Below are 14,459 nucleotides of genomic sequence, written 5' to 3'. Positions count from 1 at the left end.
ACCTAAGGGAGCCTGGAGTGACAGTCACCCCAGCAGAGAGTGTAAAGTGGCTACCAGAACGTAAGCAGGAGGATCTTGGTTTGCATTTAGAATCCTCAGGGTCAGCCCCCATGGCTGTGGTCGCTTCTTAAGGACAGAGGGGAAGATAGATTTGCTTTAACAGGATGGTGTTATTTTACTTTGCAAACTGTTATAATTGTTGCAATTCTGAAAAGGATTGGTATAAAATCTTGTGCCAGAAATCTGCTATTCAGCTTGTAGGGCTGAGGAAAAAAATGATAATAAAAGTTGCATGCAAAGTGATTAACTAAAATTACTTTTGTCTCATTATAATAGTCTTACAAGTGTTCCAGTATTGCTGGGGGGAAAAGCCATTATCAGTCTCTGCTTTGTTATAGAAGGCAGGAGGATATGATCCCGTGTTATAGTTATTACTATTTCCCAGACACTCTTGAGACCATAAGTGAACCCACACCTTTCGGAGGGTGAGCCCCGAGGTCTGAGCAACAGGACACGCAGGTGCCACAGGAGGAGAGGAGATGAAGGAGGACCCTCAGACTGTTATACATTTATCCTGGTTTATCAATTCCAAATGATTCCAGGATCTGGAACCCTGCATTTGGTACTGACAAATTCCAAGGCTGGCCGGAAGTCTCCTTGTTGATCTGGAGTTAGTTGAGAACAGCCAGACTGGATCCTTCCATGGCAGAAGGCATCAGAAATCATTTGCAAACCCTCTGCAGGCTTCTGCTCAGCCAGCCAGGAAAGGTTTTGTCACGCCAGCTCTAATTACGGCGGGGGGAGGGAAGGAGTTTGAGAGGCGGGTGAGATTTTCCCCCGAGCGCCACTCCCTTGAAGCTCGGGGGCCCCGCTGCCTTCCTGCCCCCTCCCCTCCCCCTCTTACCGCGGATCTCGTTGAAGAAGAGCGTTTGCCGGTAGGGATTCTGGATCACCACAGTGGAGCCGTCGTATTGACGAAACTTGCAGATAATTTCAGCTACACCTCCTTCCACCACGGTGACATTCTCCGCCTGTACCTCCTGTGCCAGAGCTGCGAGAGAGAGAGAGAGAGAGAGAGAAAGAGGAGACAGACTGTGAGGGCCATCAAACGACAGCACCAATAACCTGCAAACATAATAATGACCTTAATCTTGTTTTTCTAGCATCTTTCATTTCATACACTTTCCAGACACAGAAGGGCAGACTCAGACTTGAAGAGCTGCATGCAAGGCACCTTCGGCTGCTCTGCTTCATTCTCTCTCCTTGGATGGCTGCTCTCCACTGCCATTTCTCCTAGGCAAAAAATGAAGCTGGTCTTTCTGGCTTCATTCTCAGAATAGTCTCTGTCTGAGCTCTCTTGTCTCTAGTTTTTCCTGTTTGTATTGCCATTCTTTTTCTCTGGTTATTCTTTTCTTTCCCATCTCTTTTGCTAGTTCCGTTTTTCTTTAATCTTCATCTTTTCCCTTCTTCTGGCTCTGTTCTGTTTCTTTTGTATCCTCCCTTTCTCCCTCCTCGTGAGTGAGTTAAGGAAGCTTGGGAAATGTTCTCTAGACCATAGAGTTTGGCAACTAGAATTTAATGCTCAAAAAATTTAGGTCATACATTTGGGTAGCAGAATCAAAAGCGGGATCTGGAGGTGAGCAGACAATCAAGCCGATTCAATAAAAGGTGCAGGAGAGCCAGCACTTTGAGTTGAGCGCCCACTCTCCCGTTGCGTGCCCAGGGACCTCTCCTGGGCAAGCGATTCTGTATTTAAATGAGGTCTGGCACTAATAAGGAGGTACTAGGGACAATAGCGCGACCCTAGCGTCTTCTTATTAGCGGAAGAGGCGGCTGTCGGCGGGTCCGACAACCAACGCTCAATTTTACCGGTGTCAGTTTTCGAACCTGCTGACAGTCATGGGTTAGAAAAATGAATGCCAGCAAAATTGAGCGTCCATTTTTCTAACCCGCTCACCGGCGGGCAGATTTTTTTTTTTTTTGTATCTTTTTTTGGTGCCTCCGACTTAAGAACATAAGAAATTGCCATGCTGGGTCAGACCAAGGGTCCATCAAGCCCAGCATCCTGTTTCCAACAGAGGCCAAACCAGGCCACAAGAACATGGCAATTACCCAAACACTAAGAAGATCCCAAGCTACCGATGCAATTAATAGCAGTGGCTATTCCCTAACTAAACTTGATTAATGGCCATTAACGGATTTCTCCTCCAAGAACTTATCCAAACCTTTTTTGAACCCAGCTACACTAACTGCACTAACCACATCCTCTGGCAACAAATTCGCTAGGATATTAAGTTGGAGGGTGTACAGAAAAGCAGTATTTTATTTTCTGCTTTTCTGTACACTTTTCAGGGTAGCTTAGAACTTAATGCCTGCCCTTGGGCCAAGCCACACATTTTACTTTCTCTATTTTGGGCGACTAACTAATAGGCTCATCACCATGCATTTGCATGTGATGAATGCTATTAGTTTTGGGGGATGGCCGTGTGTTTTCCATGCGCTATTACCCCTTACAGTATAAGGGGTAATAATAGCGCGTCTAAAACGCACAGCCAAACAGAGGCTAAATAGTGTGCTCGGCCGATCGCACCGTTCTGTATCGGCCTGAAAGTGTCAAGCCAGAAGGATGCCAGAGTGCACAGGGAGAGGAATAACCGGCAGAAACAAAGAGGCGACAATGCCTCTGTATACATCTCTGGTAAGACCTTATTTAGAGCACTGTGCCCCCACCCCCCCTGCTGGAAACCACACCTGCAAAAGGATACAGACTGAGTGGAGTTGGTTCAGAGGGGAGCCACTAAAATAATCAGTGGCCCACTAAGATCCAAAACATTGCGTGGAAGGGGGAATATGAAACAACTTTCAAATAGCCTCAAGGGATAAATACGCCAAAGGCAGTTCTGTTTCCAAGGCAGGGAAGCTCGAGAATGAGGGATCATGGATCAGGGTTGAAAGGAGCAATCTGAGGAAGCCGTTTTTCATGGAAAAGGGCATTGATCCATGGGATCAGTCTGCCATCCGAGGTGGTGGAGAGAAAAAGTGTCAGATTCTGAGAGCGCATGCGACAGGTATAGGGGGTGGCAGAAAGGAAGGATTGGGGTCCGTGGTGAGTAGGACGAGAGATGGAAAGGGGCTGATCAGATGAGCTTTTATGGGTTTTTTATCTGCCGACACATTTGTGTTCTTGCAGCCTTAATTTAACTGGCCTTCCTGGAATGCCAGAGCAGAAATACTGCCAAGGCAATTCATAACGTTAAGAGGCAGGATCTATAGTGCATCTGTAATATGTGCTTTCAGAAGCAGGCACATACAAAGGGCGGACTCTGCAGTATCCCTATCTATATACAGTATGTAATGTATCTGTCCACAGCACATGCAAACAGTATGATCTAATCTATAGTATGCACATACGGTTAGTTACACAATGTCTAGCTGTTAGGTCTCTCTCCAATCTTCATAATGCTCTGCCTTTTCCACATCTTCCTCCCCAGGTATTTCTAGATTAATAACGCACAAATACCCCCCCCCCCCCCTTCTCCTGGATTCCGTGAAGCTGAGGTGGCTAGTTCCCCTAACCCTAGTGATCTGCATGAGGCAGCACTGTCCTCATGCCTGGCCAGTGATGCTCAGAAGTGGGCCCCTCCTCCCTCCTGAACTGCCAGCTCCGCTTTGACAGGGCTTCTGATGTAATCAGCAGGGCAGGCCCTCGTTCGGAGCCAAGGGAAACCTGCAGGCATCTTAATGTAAGAAAGAAGGCATTCGGCTGGCAACCTCCTGCATGCCTTCCTGCTGCAAATCCATGCAGGTGCCCATGTGTAAACCAGCAGGGGCTTCCTCTGATGTAAGATTATTACCCAGTGCAAGTTAGGATAAAAGGACCACAAGCCAGGTAAAGCACACAGGCCTCGACCTGTGCCCTGATTGGCCCACACTAAGGTTGCCAACCTGTCCTGATTTTGTACAGACTGTACAAAGAAGGAGGCGAGCTAAAATGTAGCCCTCCAGCTGCAGGTTAGCATCTGATCTTCCCTTTCAATTATATACAATATAGTGTGTGGTTTTGTAGCTACTCTACATTCAGTATGTGCTGCATGAATTAATTTTGTGTCACTTGCATAGATTTCAGACCACGATTTAATCAGAGGCTTAAAAATGTTACAAAGCAGTAGTTTGGGCCCTGGGCGGGTAAGAGCTAACTTTTTTCAGAGTAAAGAAGCTTGAGAAGTAGTGTTCAAGGTATGAGGCTCCAAAGGCGTAGACTCTGGAGCAACATCAGAAAATATGTCTTCGCAGAAGGGGTGGTGGATGTATGAAACAACCTCTTAGAGGAGGTGATCAAGGCAAAAACAATCACAGGGACAAGTACAGAAGATCCTTAATTGCAAAAATCAGCTGGGGGTCTGTGGCACTGAGCAGGAAGTAAACGGGGCAGACTAGATGGGTCCTTTTCTGCTATTGTATGCTAGGTTTCTGTGTTTCTGCACTGGTGACGAGCGGCAATAAAAATTGCATGTGTGCAAACCCCAATCAGCGAAGATATTAAACAGCATTTTCAAGTGGTCGGAAATTTGACTGTTCAAAGTCGGCAATTATGACCCAGACGCAGGGCGAGAAGAACTTCTGTTCGTGGATTGGTGGAGACACGCCCAGTAGGAGAAGAGCCACCCAAGTGGGATATCCCGAGGATCCTGGCGCAGCCTGGCACGCTGGCAGAGGGACACGCCCAGGGAAGATACTGCGAAGCTGCCAATTTAAAGCCTTTTCATCAAACCTGTTCTGCCTGCTTAATTCTAAAATGACAATTTAAGTGTTTAAACAGCGCAGAGTAGAACCACTTAAACTGTCATCACAGAATTTACTATATTGATCGAGCAGCTATCGTTCGAAGGGGCTTTTTTTTCACACTCTGAAAAATTGTTCCACCTATTAAGATGTTCAATTTTGTAAAAGAAAAATCATTAATATGGTTAATGTGGGGAGGAAGGGGGAGCTTCCTCACGTTCCCAGGCTATGCTGCCCTGGTGATGCCAGCTCTGCGGCACACCTCATGTCCCCGCACCCCTAAGGTCTCTGCTGGTGCCAGGAAGTGGCCCATCATCTCCTCATCCTGCTAATTACTCACCCTCCCTAATATTCCCCTCCAATACATTGCACGTGAGAGGGGATTGGATGGATCATCCACTCCTGTCTTCCATCTCTGCCACTGCAATGAGCGTGGGGTGTTGTTTTTGGTTTTTTTTTTGGGGGGGGGGGGTTACGTTCATTTATTCAGATTTCGAGATCCACAGCAATTCATCTAGACACAGGGCCTGTAGGGGATTGCTTTCACCCCACGGACCATCACCTGTCTGCATCTAAGCTTTGTCTCTTTCCGTTCCGGTGTGCTTTGCCAAAGGTGGATTGCCCCAGAATGTTTCCCCCTCTCTCGGGAGGCAGCAGGGAGAAGAGGCATCCACTCCTGCTTTGCATTCCAGGGCTGATGCCCCTTGATGGATACTTGGAAAGGTCACCGGCAAATGTCAGCGAATTCATCAGAGCTCTCCGGCCGCAGCAGAAATTGCATTGCAAATAAAAAAGGCGTGATGAATGCTCAAGGCCTGAGAGGGAGGGCTTTTTTTTTTTTTTATTAATATTATCATCATCTATAAATTTTCCCGTGTGGGTGGTTCCTTTTCTCCTTATGGGCCTGGCTGTGACTGCAGGAGGACCTCCGGGAGGAAGCCCTCGGGACGGGAAGGCGAGCGGTGCCCGCCGCAGGAGGGGAGGCAGGCAGAGGAGCCTCGTCCAGGGAACATGCGCAAATCTAGGATTGCAATCTCGAACAGCTCCCACGTCTCTCACACAATCAGCATAAGGTGCATTAATTTAATTAGGAAAATTCCACACGGAAAATTAGGTAAGAAAAAAAAAATACAAGGAACTAATCAACGGTACAAAGAATTTTATACCGTAACCCCATGCTGAAAATGCATTCATTAGTAGGCTAATAGGCCATAATTATGATAAAGGGCTCAAGCCCTCAAACCCCCCTCCCCCTTTTATTAATGAGACAATCTCTCCTCATAAAACCTCTCTATGTATAATTTGCTAGGTTTGTGTGTTGGCTATGCTCGCAGTGATGCTCAAAAGCCTCTTCTGGACAGTTATTTATTTATCGATTGATTGCATTTGAATATTACATAACCAGTCTAAACGTGCCGAGAAAAATGAAGGAAAAAAGAAGAAAACAGTAATGCAAGAGTCCCAAAACTAGGAGAGAGAACTAAAGTAACCTGGGAGTGGATAATGAAGAGAAAAGGAGCGAGATGGGGGTACTTTTTCCCACCCCAAAATATCCCTTCGGAATGGCAGTTAAAGGAGACATGGAATTCAAATGTGTTTTGCCTTCTTGGCTTTTCCTGTGGGGGTGTAATTCACCCCTGGGAACACTGCTGGGAGGCCCTCCAGGTACTTTTCAGATTACGGTGCCCGTAGGTAGAGGACATGGGGTGTTGGTGGAGGGAGGGAAATCAGAGCGTGGTCGAGGAGTTCCCAGTTTCCGGGCACTGTCAGAATTTGGCACCCTAGGGCACCTAGGATGCCGGTGCCCTGCTTTTACCCCCAGTGATAAGCACATGCCTCTTCACTGAGAGGACAAAGCCATCTTATTCTGCCTAAAATAAAATTAGCTGGACAAAACGCAGCAGAGTGTTTAGACAGAGCTAAGACCTTTTACAAGGCTGATGAAGGTCGGCAATTCCCATCTTCACCTTTCAACACTCTTCAGCCTTATAAAAGGGCAACACCTCCACCCAGGCACTAACGGCAGCTTCTGACTGAGCACACTCGATAACTTTTGGCTGCAGAGGATCTTGGGTTTTGTTTTTGACTGATTGTAAATTTCTGACCAAGTACTGTTACCAACAATTCAAAGAAAATCTTCTGAGTATTGTCTGTTTTCTTGGAAATGAAGGTTAGTTTTGTCTGGAGGTTGGAATTTGTTGCCAAAGGATGTCATGAAAGCAGTTAGTGTAGTTTGGAGAGGTTCCTGGTGGTAAAGTCCAGAAACCACTATTAGCCCTGTAGTCTTGGGCTCCTGGTTATGAGCAAGATGGATTGGGATCCTGCCAGGTACTTGTGACCTGGACTGGCCACTGTCAGAGACAGAATGCTGGACTTAATGGCCCTTTGGTCTGACCCAGTACAGCAAATCTTCTGTCCTTGTGGGTTCTGGCTCCCTCCTGTCAAGATAACATGTCCCCATGGGCATGGCGCAGTGGCTCAAGGAACCACCATCTGCCCCAGGGGTGGGGGCATGCTAGGCCCACCAATTACAACTTTGATTTCAGATCCCCTCCATCTTCCTCTCCCCATGCAACAGTGCTAGAACGCCTGTGGCTATACAGATGGACGCCAACAAAAGTGTAAATGCTGTTGAGTTACTTCTCACTTTCTGACTTGTCTCTGCAGCTATTTTTTGAAGCATCACATTGCTTGGTGCCACATGAAACAGCAATAAAAGCAGAAAACAAATGTATGTATGTATATATATATATATGTGTGTGTGTGTGTGTGTGTCTATCACATATATAGAGCCCTGTACAACATTCCAGGTCAGATACCCATGGAGGGGAAAACACTCCTCCCTTGTTTCACACAAGCATTTTCACTCCTAAGTACCAGAAGACTTTTAAATGCTAAAAATTCAAATGGACTGTGGCTCAGAGCTAAGAATCCAATTTTCCTCTCCTTAAAACACTATTAAATCTTTTGGGAGATGAATCCTTTAATCTCTATAAGTTCTGCTGTTCCCTTGAAATATATGAAACCTAGTGGCATATGAATCTTGTATTCTTGGAAACAATGCAGAGAGAACGGAGGAGAGGAGGAGAAGGGCAGCAGGAGAGGGCTGAGGGTGGAGGGAGACAGAAGGAGCACTGACCCGATCAAGGGAACAGAGCTCTCCTCACAAAGGTGTCAAGTCAGTGCAATGAAAAGGCCTCACCTACAACTTACTTGTTAGTTCTTCTGGAAAGGAAGAAATAAAGGTTAATACAGCAAGCATACAGCGCTAAGCACTGTGCTTCATTTGCATTCAGAGAATTACGGCTCCTGTTCCCACATGCTCAGAGCCATAAATCCAGCACACAAAGCACCCTTGAAAAGTTCTACATTTGGCAAAAATCAGAGGCTGCAAACACCCGGCCTGGGTTTTATAATGTGCTTATATATTACAGGAAAGCGCTGTGCATTATGTGGGAGAGAGAGAAGACAGACATGAGAGAGGGAGTCAGGCAGGAGTGAGAAGAGGATGAATAGAGAAGTGAAAGAGGAGAGGATATTCCATTCATCCAAATCAAAGGGGTGCTGCTATAGCACTCGGGGGGGGGGGGGGGGGGAGGGAGGTGTGGTAGAGGGATTTCACCCACTACCTGATTTCCAGGCTCTCTCTCCCCCCCCCCCCCCTCCCCAGTTCTGCCTATGGGTACCCAAATCCTAAATCCGGCCCTGCACTCTGGGTTAGGCAGGTGGTCAGTCTGTGGTTCCTTGTCTTTGGCATTGAGCATGAATCCGTCAGCCAGAAGTTTCATGCACAGATGTGCAACTCATGAGGATAGCAGAGCAAAGATAACTGCCAGGCTCCTTTCATGGCTGGGAGCCTACAATTTTTTTTCTTGAAAAAAATAAAAAGGATATACTTAAGTTTCATTAGGGATACTTTAATGAAACATAGTCAAACGTGTCCAGAATTGGAACCGATTGCAGAATCAGTCTGTCTGAAGTGAGCGCGACTGAGGTGCTTGTCCCTGGGTGGCTCTGGCAACTGGGCTGGAGAGAAGCAATTAACCAGATGGCCCTCCTGTTCCAAGCAGTATCCACTTTGAAAAGTTAAGGATTTTCAAATATCCTGAGGCCGGAGGGCTGAGGGGGCCTGGGAGAGTCAGCAGCATACCTGGGGATCAGAAAACTCCATGGCTCAGCACTGGTGCTGTGCATGGTCAGAAAGAAGCCCAGGATTGGATTCCTGGGGCTGGCCACCAGGCCTGGGAGTCTCTGCCATTGCTTGATGGCGACATCTGCTGACCAGACTTAGGTTGCAAATGTACCAGGTTCTGACAGGAGCCACAGTCTGTGGCCAAGGACCACCACTGCAATGGCCAGGCTAGTTGCGGTGGTGACAATTGTAAATTTCGTCCAAGCCTTCCCTTAAGCCTAACATTGCAACATGTCTTTCATTTAGCTCTACAGACTAAATGCCCGACCTAGCCTTTGTATATTCATGCGTGTTCATTCTCCAGTTTTTCTGTCCTTTATTTCCTGGCTACCCTAGCCCCCAAGTTCATTCTCCCTGTTATTTGTATCTGCGCCTCGGCCTTCTTGTTATATGGTTTTGTTAAGTTAACCCCTAAGTTTGATGTAAACCGGCCTGATATGAAGCTTGTCATGAAGTTCGGTATAGAAAAATGTTAAATAAATAAATAAATGAAGGCTCATGATGCTATAGCCCCATCTCATCTCTGACTGAGATGAAGCCCAAAACGATCAGGGAAAAAAAACAGTGGGGCTAAAGGCAAAATAAACTCAGACACAGGGAGATAGAGGGACTCCCCTCAGGTCCCAGAGCAGGGGAGTAGTAATGTGACAGGGAGATAATGGGAACTCCCCTCAGGTGTCAGAGAGTCTGTGACAGAGCCGGGGATTAGTACTGAGGCACGGAGCAATAAAGGGATTCCCCTCAAGATTCATAAAAAAAAGTCGATGGCAGAGCCGGGGCTTAGTACTGGGGCACAGGAAGATAAAGTCTCTTGTAGGGCAGGTTCAACCCGTTAAAAGCTCCGCTAAGCTCCTTAAAGTGCAGACACAAGAACTGACGGACCGGCCCACTGCAGCCTCTCCTCTTGGGGGTGGGGGGGAGCAGCACACGCTGCCGGTGACGGAGGGGAAGTGGGCAGCATCTCCACAGCTGTCACAGCAGAGGCGGCGGTCTCTGCCCGCTCCGGGGCTTTGGTGTAATTAGCACAGCTGACGCCCGGCCTCTAATCAGTTGCTCTTGTTTGCCTTGGAAGCAGTTTCCAGCAGGGAGGGGGAGAGGAAGGCAGCAGGCGGGGGTCCAAGGCCCCGATCGCAAGGAGGAGTTGGGCGATAGCAAGGGACCTCCCCCCCACTCCCCCAGTGCGCACACAGCTGCGGGAGCGCGCACGGTGTTTATAATGCAAACACACGCACAGGCCTCCCCCCCCCCCCTCCCCCCTCTGTAAGCAACGACTATAGTCCTCTGCCGGGGGCTTTCAGCGTTTTTAATTTCACGTTTTGCTTTTCTGTTTGCATGGGAGGATGAAACCCATCTGCCGCAGCCAGCTGAATGCGATTTGTACAATCTCTCATCAAGGAGCCGGCGCGCTGAGACGCAGGGTTAAGAGGATGCCGGGCGCTTGCTTTGCTGCAGGTCTCCTTTAAAGGCTACACATGCAGATGCCTGCCTGAGGAAAAGGCAGGTCTCCTTTAATGGTGAGCTCTGATGCAAGAATACTAGGGTGTATCGGCCTCCCCTCTGAGTGATTATAAAGTGTCTCCCCAGATTACTATATCCTCTTGATTTAATATAAATAGTTGTATTCTGAAATCCAGTTCCTCAGATCGATCAGACTCAGCTTGCCATGGGAAAATATACACCTTTGCAGTGACTCTCCAATCAATAGTGACTGCTGCAGACCAGCATTGCTGTAAGGTGACCCCACTTCCCCCCTGCCTCTCTCCTTGGAGAGCAAGAAATGGGGGTGTCTAAGGAATCTGACAGTGATAGTGCTCACTATTTACATGCACTGTGATAGAGCCACTGTATAGTGATGAGATCAAGCACAATTAGATCTTCAGAGCATGGCAGAGTAGCACAGTGATGTCATCAGGCATGGTTAGATCCTAGAGAGCATAGTGGAGCTGCATGGTGATGTCATCCAGCCTCATTACATTCTCAGATAAGTCACTGATATCATCCTTCATTGAAAAAAGGATGCAGAAGGAGAAATAGCAATAGGGAGAAGGCTGGGGAACTGAAAAGATGGAAGGAGGAGGCTGAAAGAGAACCTACCCCAGTCCCTAATTTTTCAGGGTAATAAAAAAGCCAATTTAATTACAAATATGTAGAAGCATTAGGGCAGCCAGAGTCAATGTGGCTGATAAGAAGAGAGCATCACAGCCCATAGTCTGCTCCCTCAGCTCTCTGCCCTTTACCAGACAGATCCAAATAAAAGAGGGGGAGTGTGCACAGGGGAGGAGAGCGGAGGAGGGTCTACTCTCTGATCACAGGATGATGGATTTGGATTGAATTACTCACCTTTCCAAAGCTGAGTTCAAGGCGAGCTCCATCAGGTATTTCCCTGGGCCAGCAGGCTTACAATCGGTTTGTACCCAAGGCAATGGAGGGCGAAATGACTGGCCCAAGGTCGCAAGCAGTATCAGTAGGAGAAACAGGATTTGAATCCTGGCTTGCCTGGGTCTCAGCCATCATTCTAAGCACTGGGCTACTCCTTCACTGGTGGAAGGAAGGAGAGAGGTGGGGATGATAGAGACTGGGCCTTGTCCTCTAATAAGGAAATGGTTGTACAGGTTTGCTTTCCAGCAATATGGAGATGTAGTCTTAATAAATCACTGTCAGTATATGGTTCAAGGTAAGCCCCTGCCTAGGGAGTTTCTAAAACGTAGCTCAGTGCACAAAAGAATTGCTTCATTCAGAGCTGAAGGTCACATGAAATGTTGACTACAGCAGTTAACTGGAACCTGATGAGAGAGAGAGAAGAGGCTTGTGGATCATTGTGATGCTCCATCCACTGAATGGCACTACCTGCGCTGAGAATGGAAAATGACAGTCAGCTGCACCAACGAGACAGCAGGAAAGGAGAAACAATCTTACAAAGAAAAACAGAGAGTGCATCTTTCTCAGAGGAGTGATTTGTAATACAGGAACAGATGTCACTTATCAGTGTTGAATAAATGTACAGTGATTGGTTCATAATTACTTCATGCTTCAATAGCATTAAATCACTGACAGAGGTTTAGTGAGGTCCAGATAAAAAGGTCTGACCCACTAGAGAGAGAGGGTGAGAGTATTTGTGTCACGGTAGGGGCAGAAGGGACTCGGATCTAAGTCCCAGTTCTGCCATTAAATCTGCGTGTGACTTAGGGCAGTATATGATAGGGGATGGTGGAGGGAGGAAATACTGATGTCCACAGAGCAGGAAAGATACCACAAGATGATTATATCGGATGATGTCAAGGCAGCAATATTTTGTGAAGTGGCGGTAGCCTGAGCCATTGGGATGATGGGTTTATAGGGAGAGATATAACCAGTAGAAAAAAAGGAAAGGATGATGCAGTTGTACTGTCTCAATCCCAATGGACTTTCTTTTTTGAATCAAAGTCGTCATGTTGATTTTCCAAATATTTTCTACTCCTTCATCAAGCTGCAGCTTATAAGCCCTTCAAAGTATTGGTGCCCAAATTGAGTTTAGAGGTTTGGAAAAGAAATTGATATGCATAATTATCATTACTGCAGTTGTATTCATTTTTTTTATTGTCTTGTGCCTTGGTTGTTAATGTGTAATAAGTCTTGGCCATAAGTCCACCACCAGTTTTATAATTCCTACAATGGTATCAACCCCATCTCCTGTTACTACCAAACTTTGTGATTTTTACTCAAAGACAAAACCCAAGCAGGCCGATCTGTAAAGTGCGCTCAACTGAGCGAACTGTTTTATCCTCAGTTGGAAGTGCATTTTCGACACGCGTCCACTACCCCTTACATAGTGTCGAAAACACGCATCCAACACCCCACGAAACTAATAGCGCTCATCACATGCAAATACATGTTAATGAAGCTATTAGTTATTCACCCGGAATACAGAAAAAAAAATGCGCGGCCAGTCCGCACATTTTACACTCAGAAGCAAGCGTTAATTTCTGAGCAGCCTGAAAAAGTGTACAGAAAAGCAAAAAATACTGCTTTTCTGTACATCCTCCAACTTAATATCCTAGCAATATTAAGTTGGAGGAACCAAAAATGTTAAATAAATAAATTTAAAAAAAATTTGCCGGTCAGGTTAGGAGAACGGACGCTCAATTCTACCGGCATCCGTTTTCCTAACCCATGGCTGTCAGCGGGTTCGGAAAACTGACACTCATGGTATTGAGCATCTGCTTTCTGAACCTGCTGACAGCCACCTCTCCTGGGCCAAGGAGGCGCTAGGGGCACGTAATGATCCCTTAGTGCCTGCTTTTAGAGCGACCCCTCATTTAAATACAGGATTGCGCACCCAGGAGTCGTGGTTGGGCGTGCGTTGCGACAGCGAGCACTCAACACTGAGTGCTCGTTTTCCCTGTAGACCTTACAAGCCTTACAGTTCTTATTATCCTCCTATTCCCCCCCCCCCCCCCCCCACCAGAGGAAAAGGAATTTTGATTGTTACAGATCATCCTCAGCTAACAAAAAATTGCTCCATGGGCTGGGCCGCATGGGACCAACCTAAGACACGGGATGGGAGGCCAGTGGGACTGGAGTTTGGAACATATATTATCATACTAAATATGACAAAGGCGGGCATGTAAGGGTGCCTTGAAAAGATTTTTCTACTAGTTTACTAGTTTAGTGTGATGCAGTGCAGCACTGCCAGGGTCAGGAACAGCCCCGGCACCATAGGATGAAGTCAGATAACACCAGAGACAGACAGCAGAGGGCGTTGTGGAAGACAGTAAAAACTACAACTCCCAGGTTCTTAGAACCACCACCTGACCCGTGGGTAGAGCAAGAGGGGAAACAGGTGTCAGAGTTAAAGGATAACAAATCGATGGAGTTGGAGGAAGGGGGCGTGCCAGCCTGGTGGCAAGGGCCAGAAAAGGCTAGCTCCTTGGGACAGGAGGAGGAAGGGATGGAGGTAGGTTTTGGGGGAGAGGAATCCTCCAGCTCAGCCATGGATACCGAGTAACCAGGAAGGGAGAGGCTTACAAGCTTACAAGCTTAAAGGAAGGTTGGGATGAAGGGCTTTAAAGAGCATGTTGGGTTTAAATGCTTAAAAGAGGGTTTTTTGACTTAATAGTAACACCGGTCAAGCACCAGCCGTTAGGGAGCGGGAGTGCCTGGATACTGAACTGGAGGTTCAGGCACTGAGTTCCCAAGAGGAGATGGGGGTGAAGAAGTTAAGACAAAGAACATTTGAATTGCCTTATAAACTGTTTTGAAGAAAACGGTGTCTGTGCACTGTCTTTTGATTGGGGGTGGTTTCACCACCCACTCCTTCTAAGGGGAACCCTGAAGCCAAGCAGTGACAGGGCCTGCTTAGGCCAGGACCTGGGGAGCTATGAGCGGCTGGCTGGCGCAGGGGCGAAGAATGACTCATTGAAGATGTGATTAGGCATCCAGAAGAGTGGCAGAGCTGGGCCGTGCGGGCAGTGAGGCGTGACATTAGCCATAAGAACATAAAGTATGC

General features: G+C 47.2%; 1 protein-coding gene across 1 annotated transcript in view; it reads right to left on the bottom strand.

Moving 5' to 3' along the window:
- Positions 1 to 14,459, bottom strand: part of CADM4 (cell adhesion molecule 4) — a 300,944-nt gene that overhangs the window by 94,800 nt on the left and 191,685 nt on the right. The window contains 1 exon segment of the mRNA XM_029577123.1: positions 905 to 1,051. Coding sequence (XP_029432983.1) covers positions 905 to 1,051 — 147 coding nt within the window.

This window comes from Rhinatrema bivittatum, chromosome 14, assembly GCF_901001135.1.
Source record: "Rhinatrema bivittatum chromosome 14, aRhiBiv1.1, whole genome shotgun sequence".
NCBI lineage: Eukaryota > Metazoa > Chordata > Amphibia > Gymnophiona > Rhinatrematidae > Rhinatrema > Rhinatrema bivittatum.
Note: the sequence above shows the minus strand (reverse complement) of the source record. Positions and strands in the feature narration are given on the sequence as shown.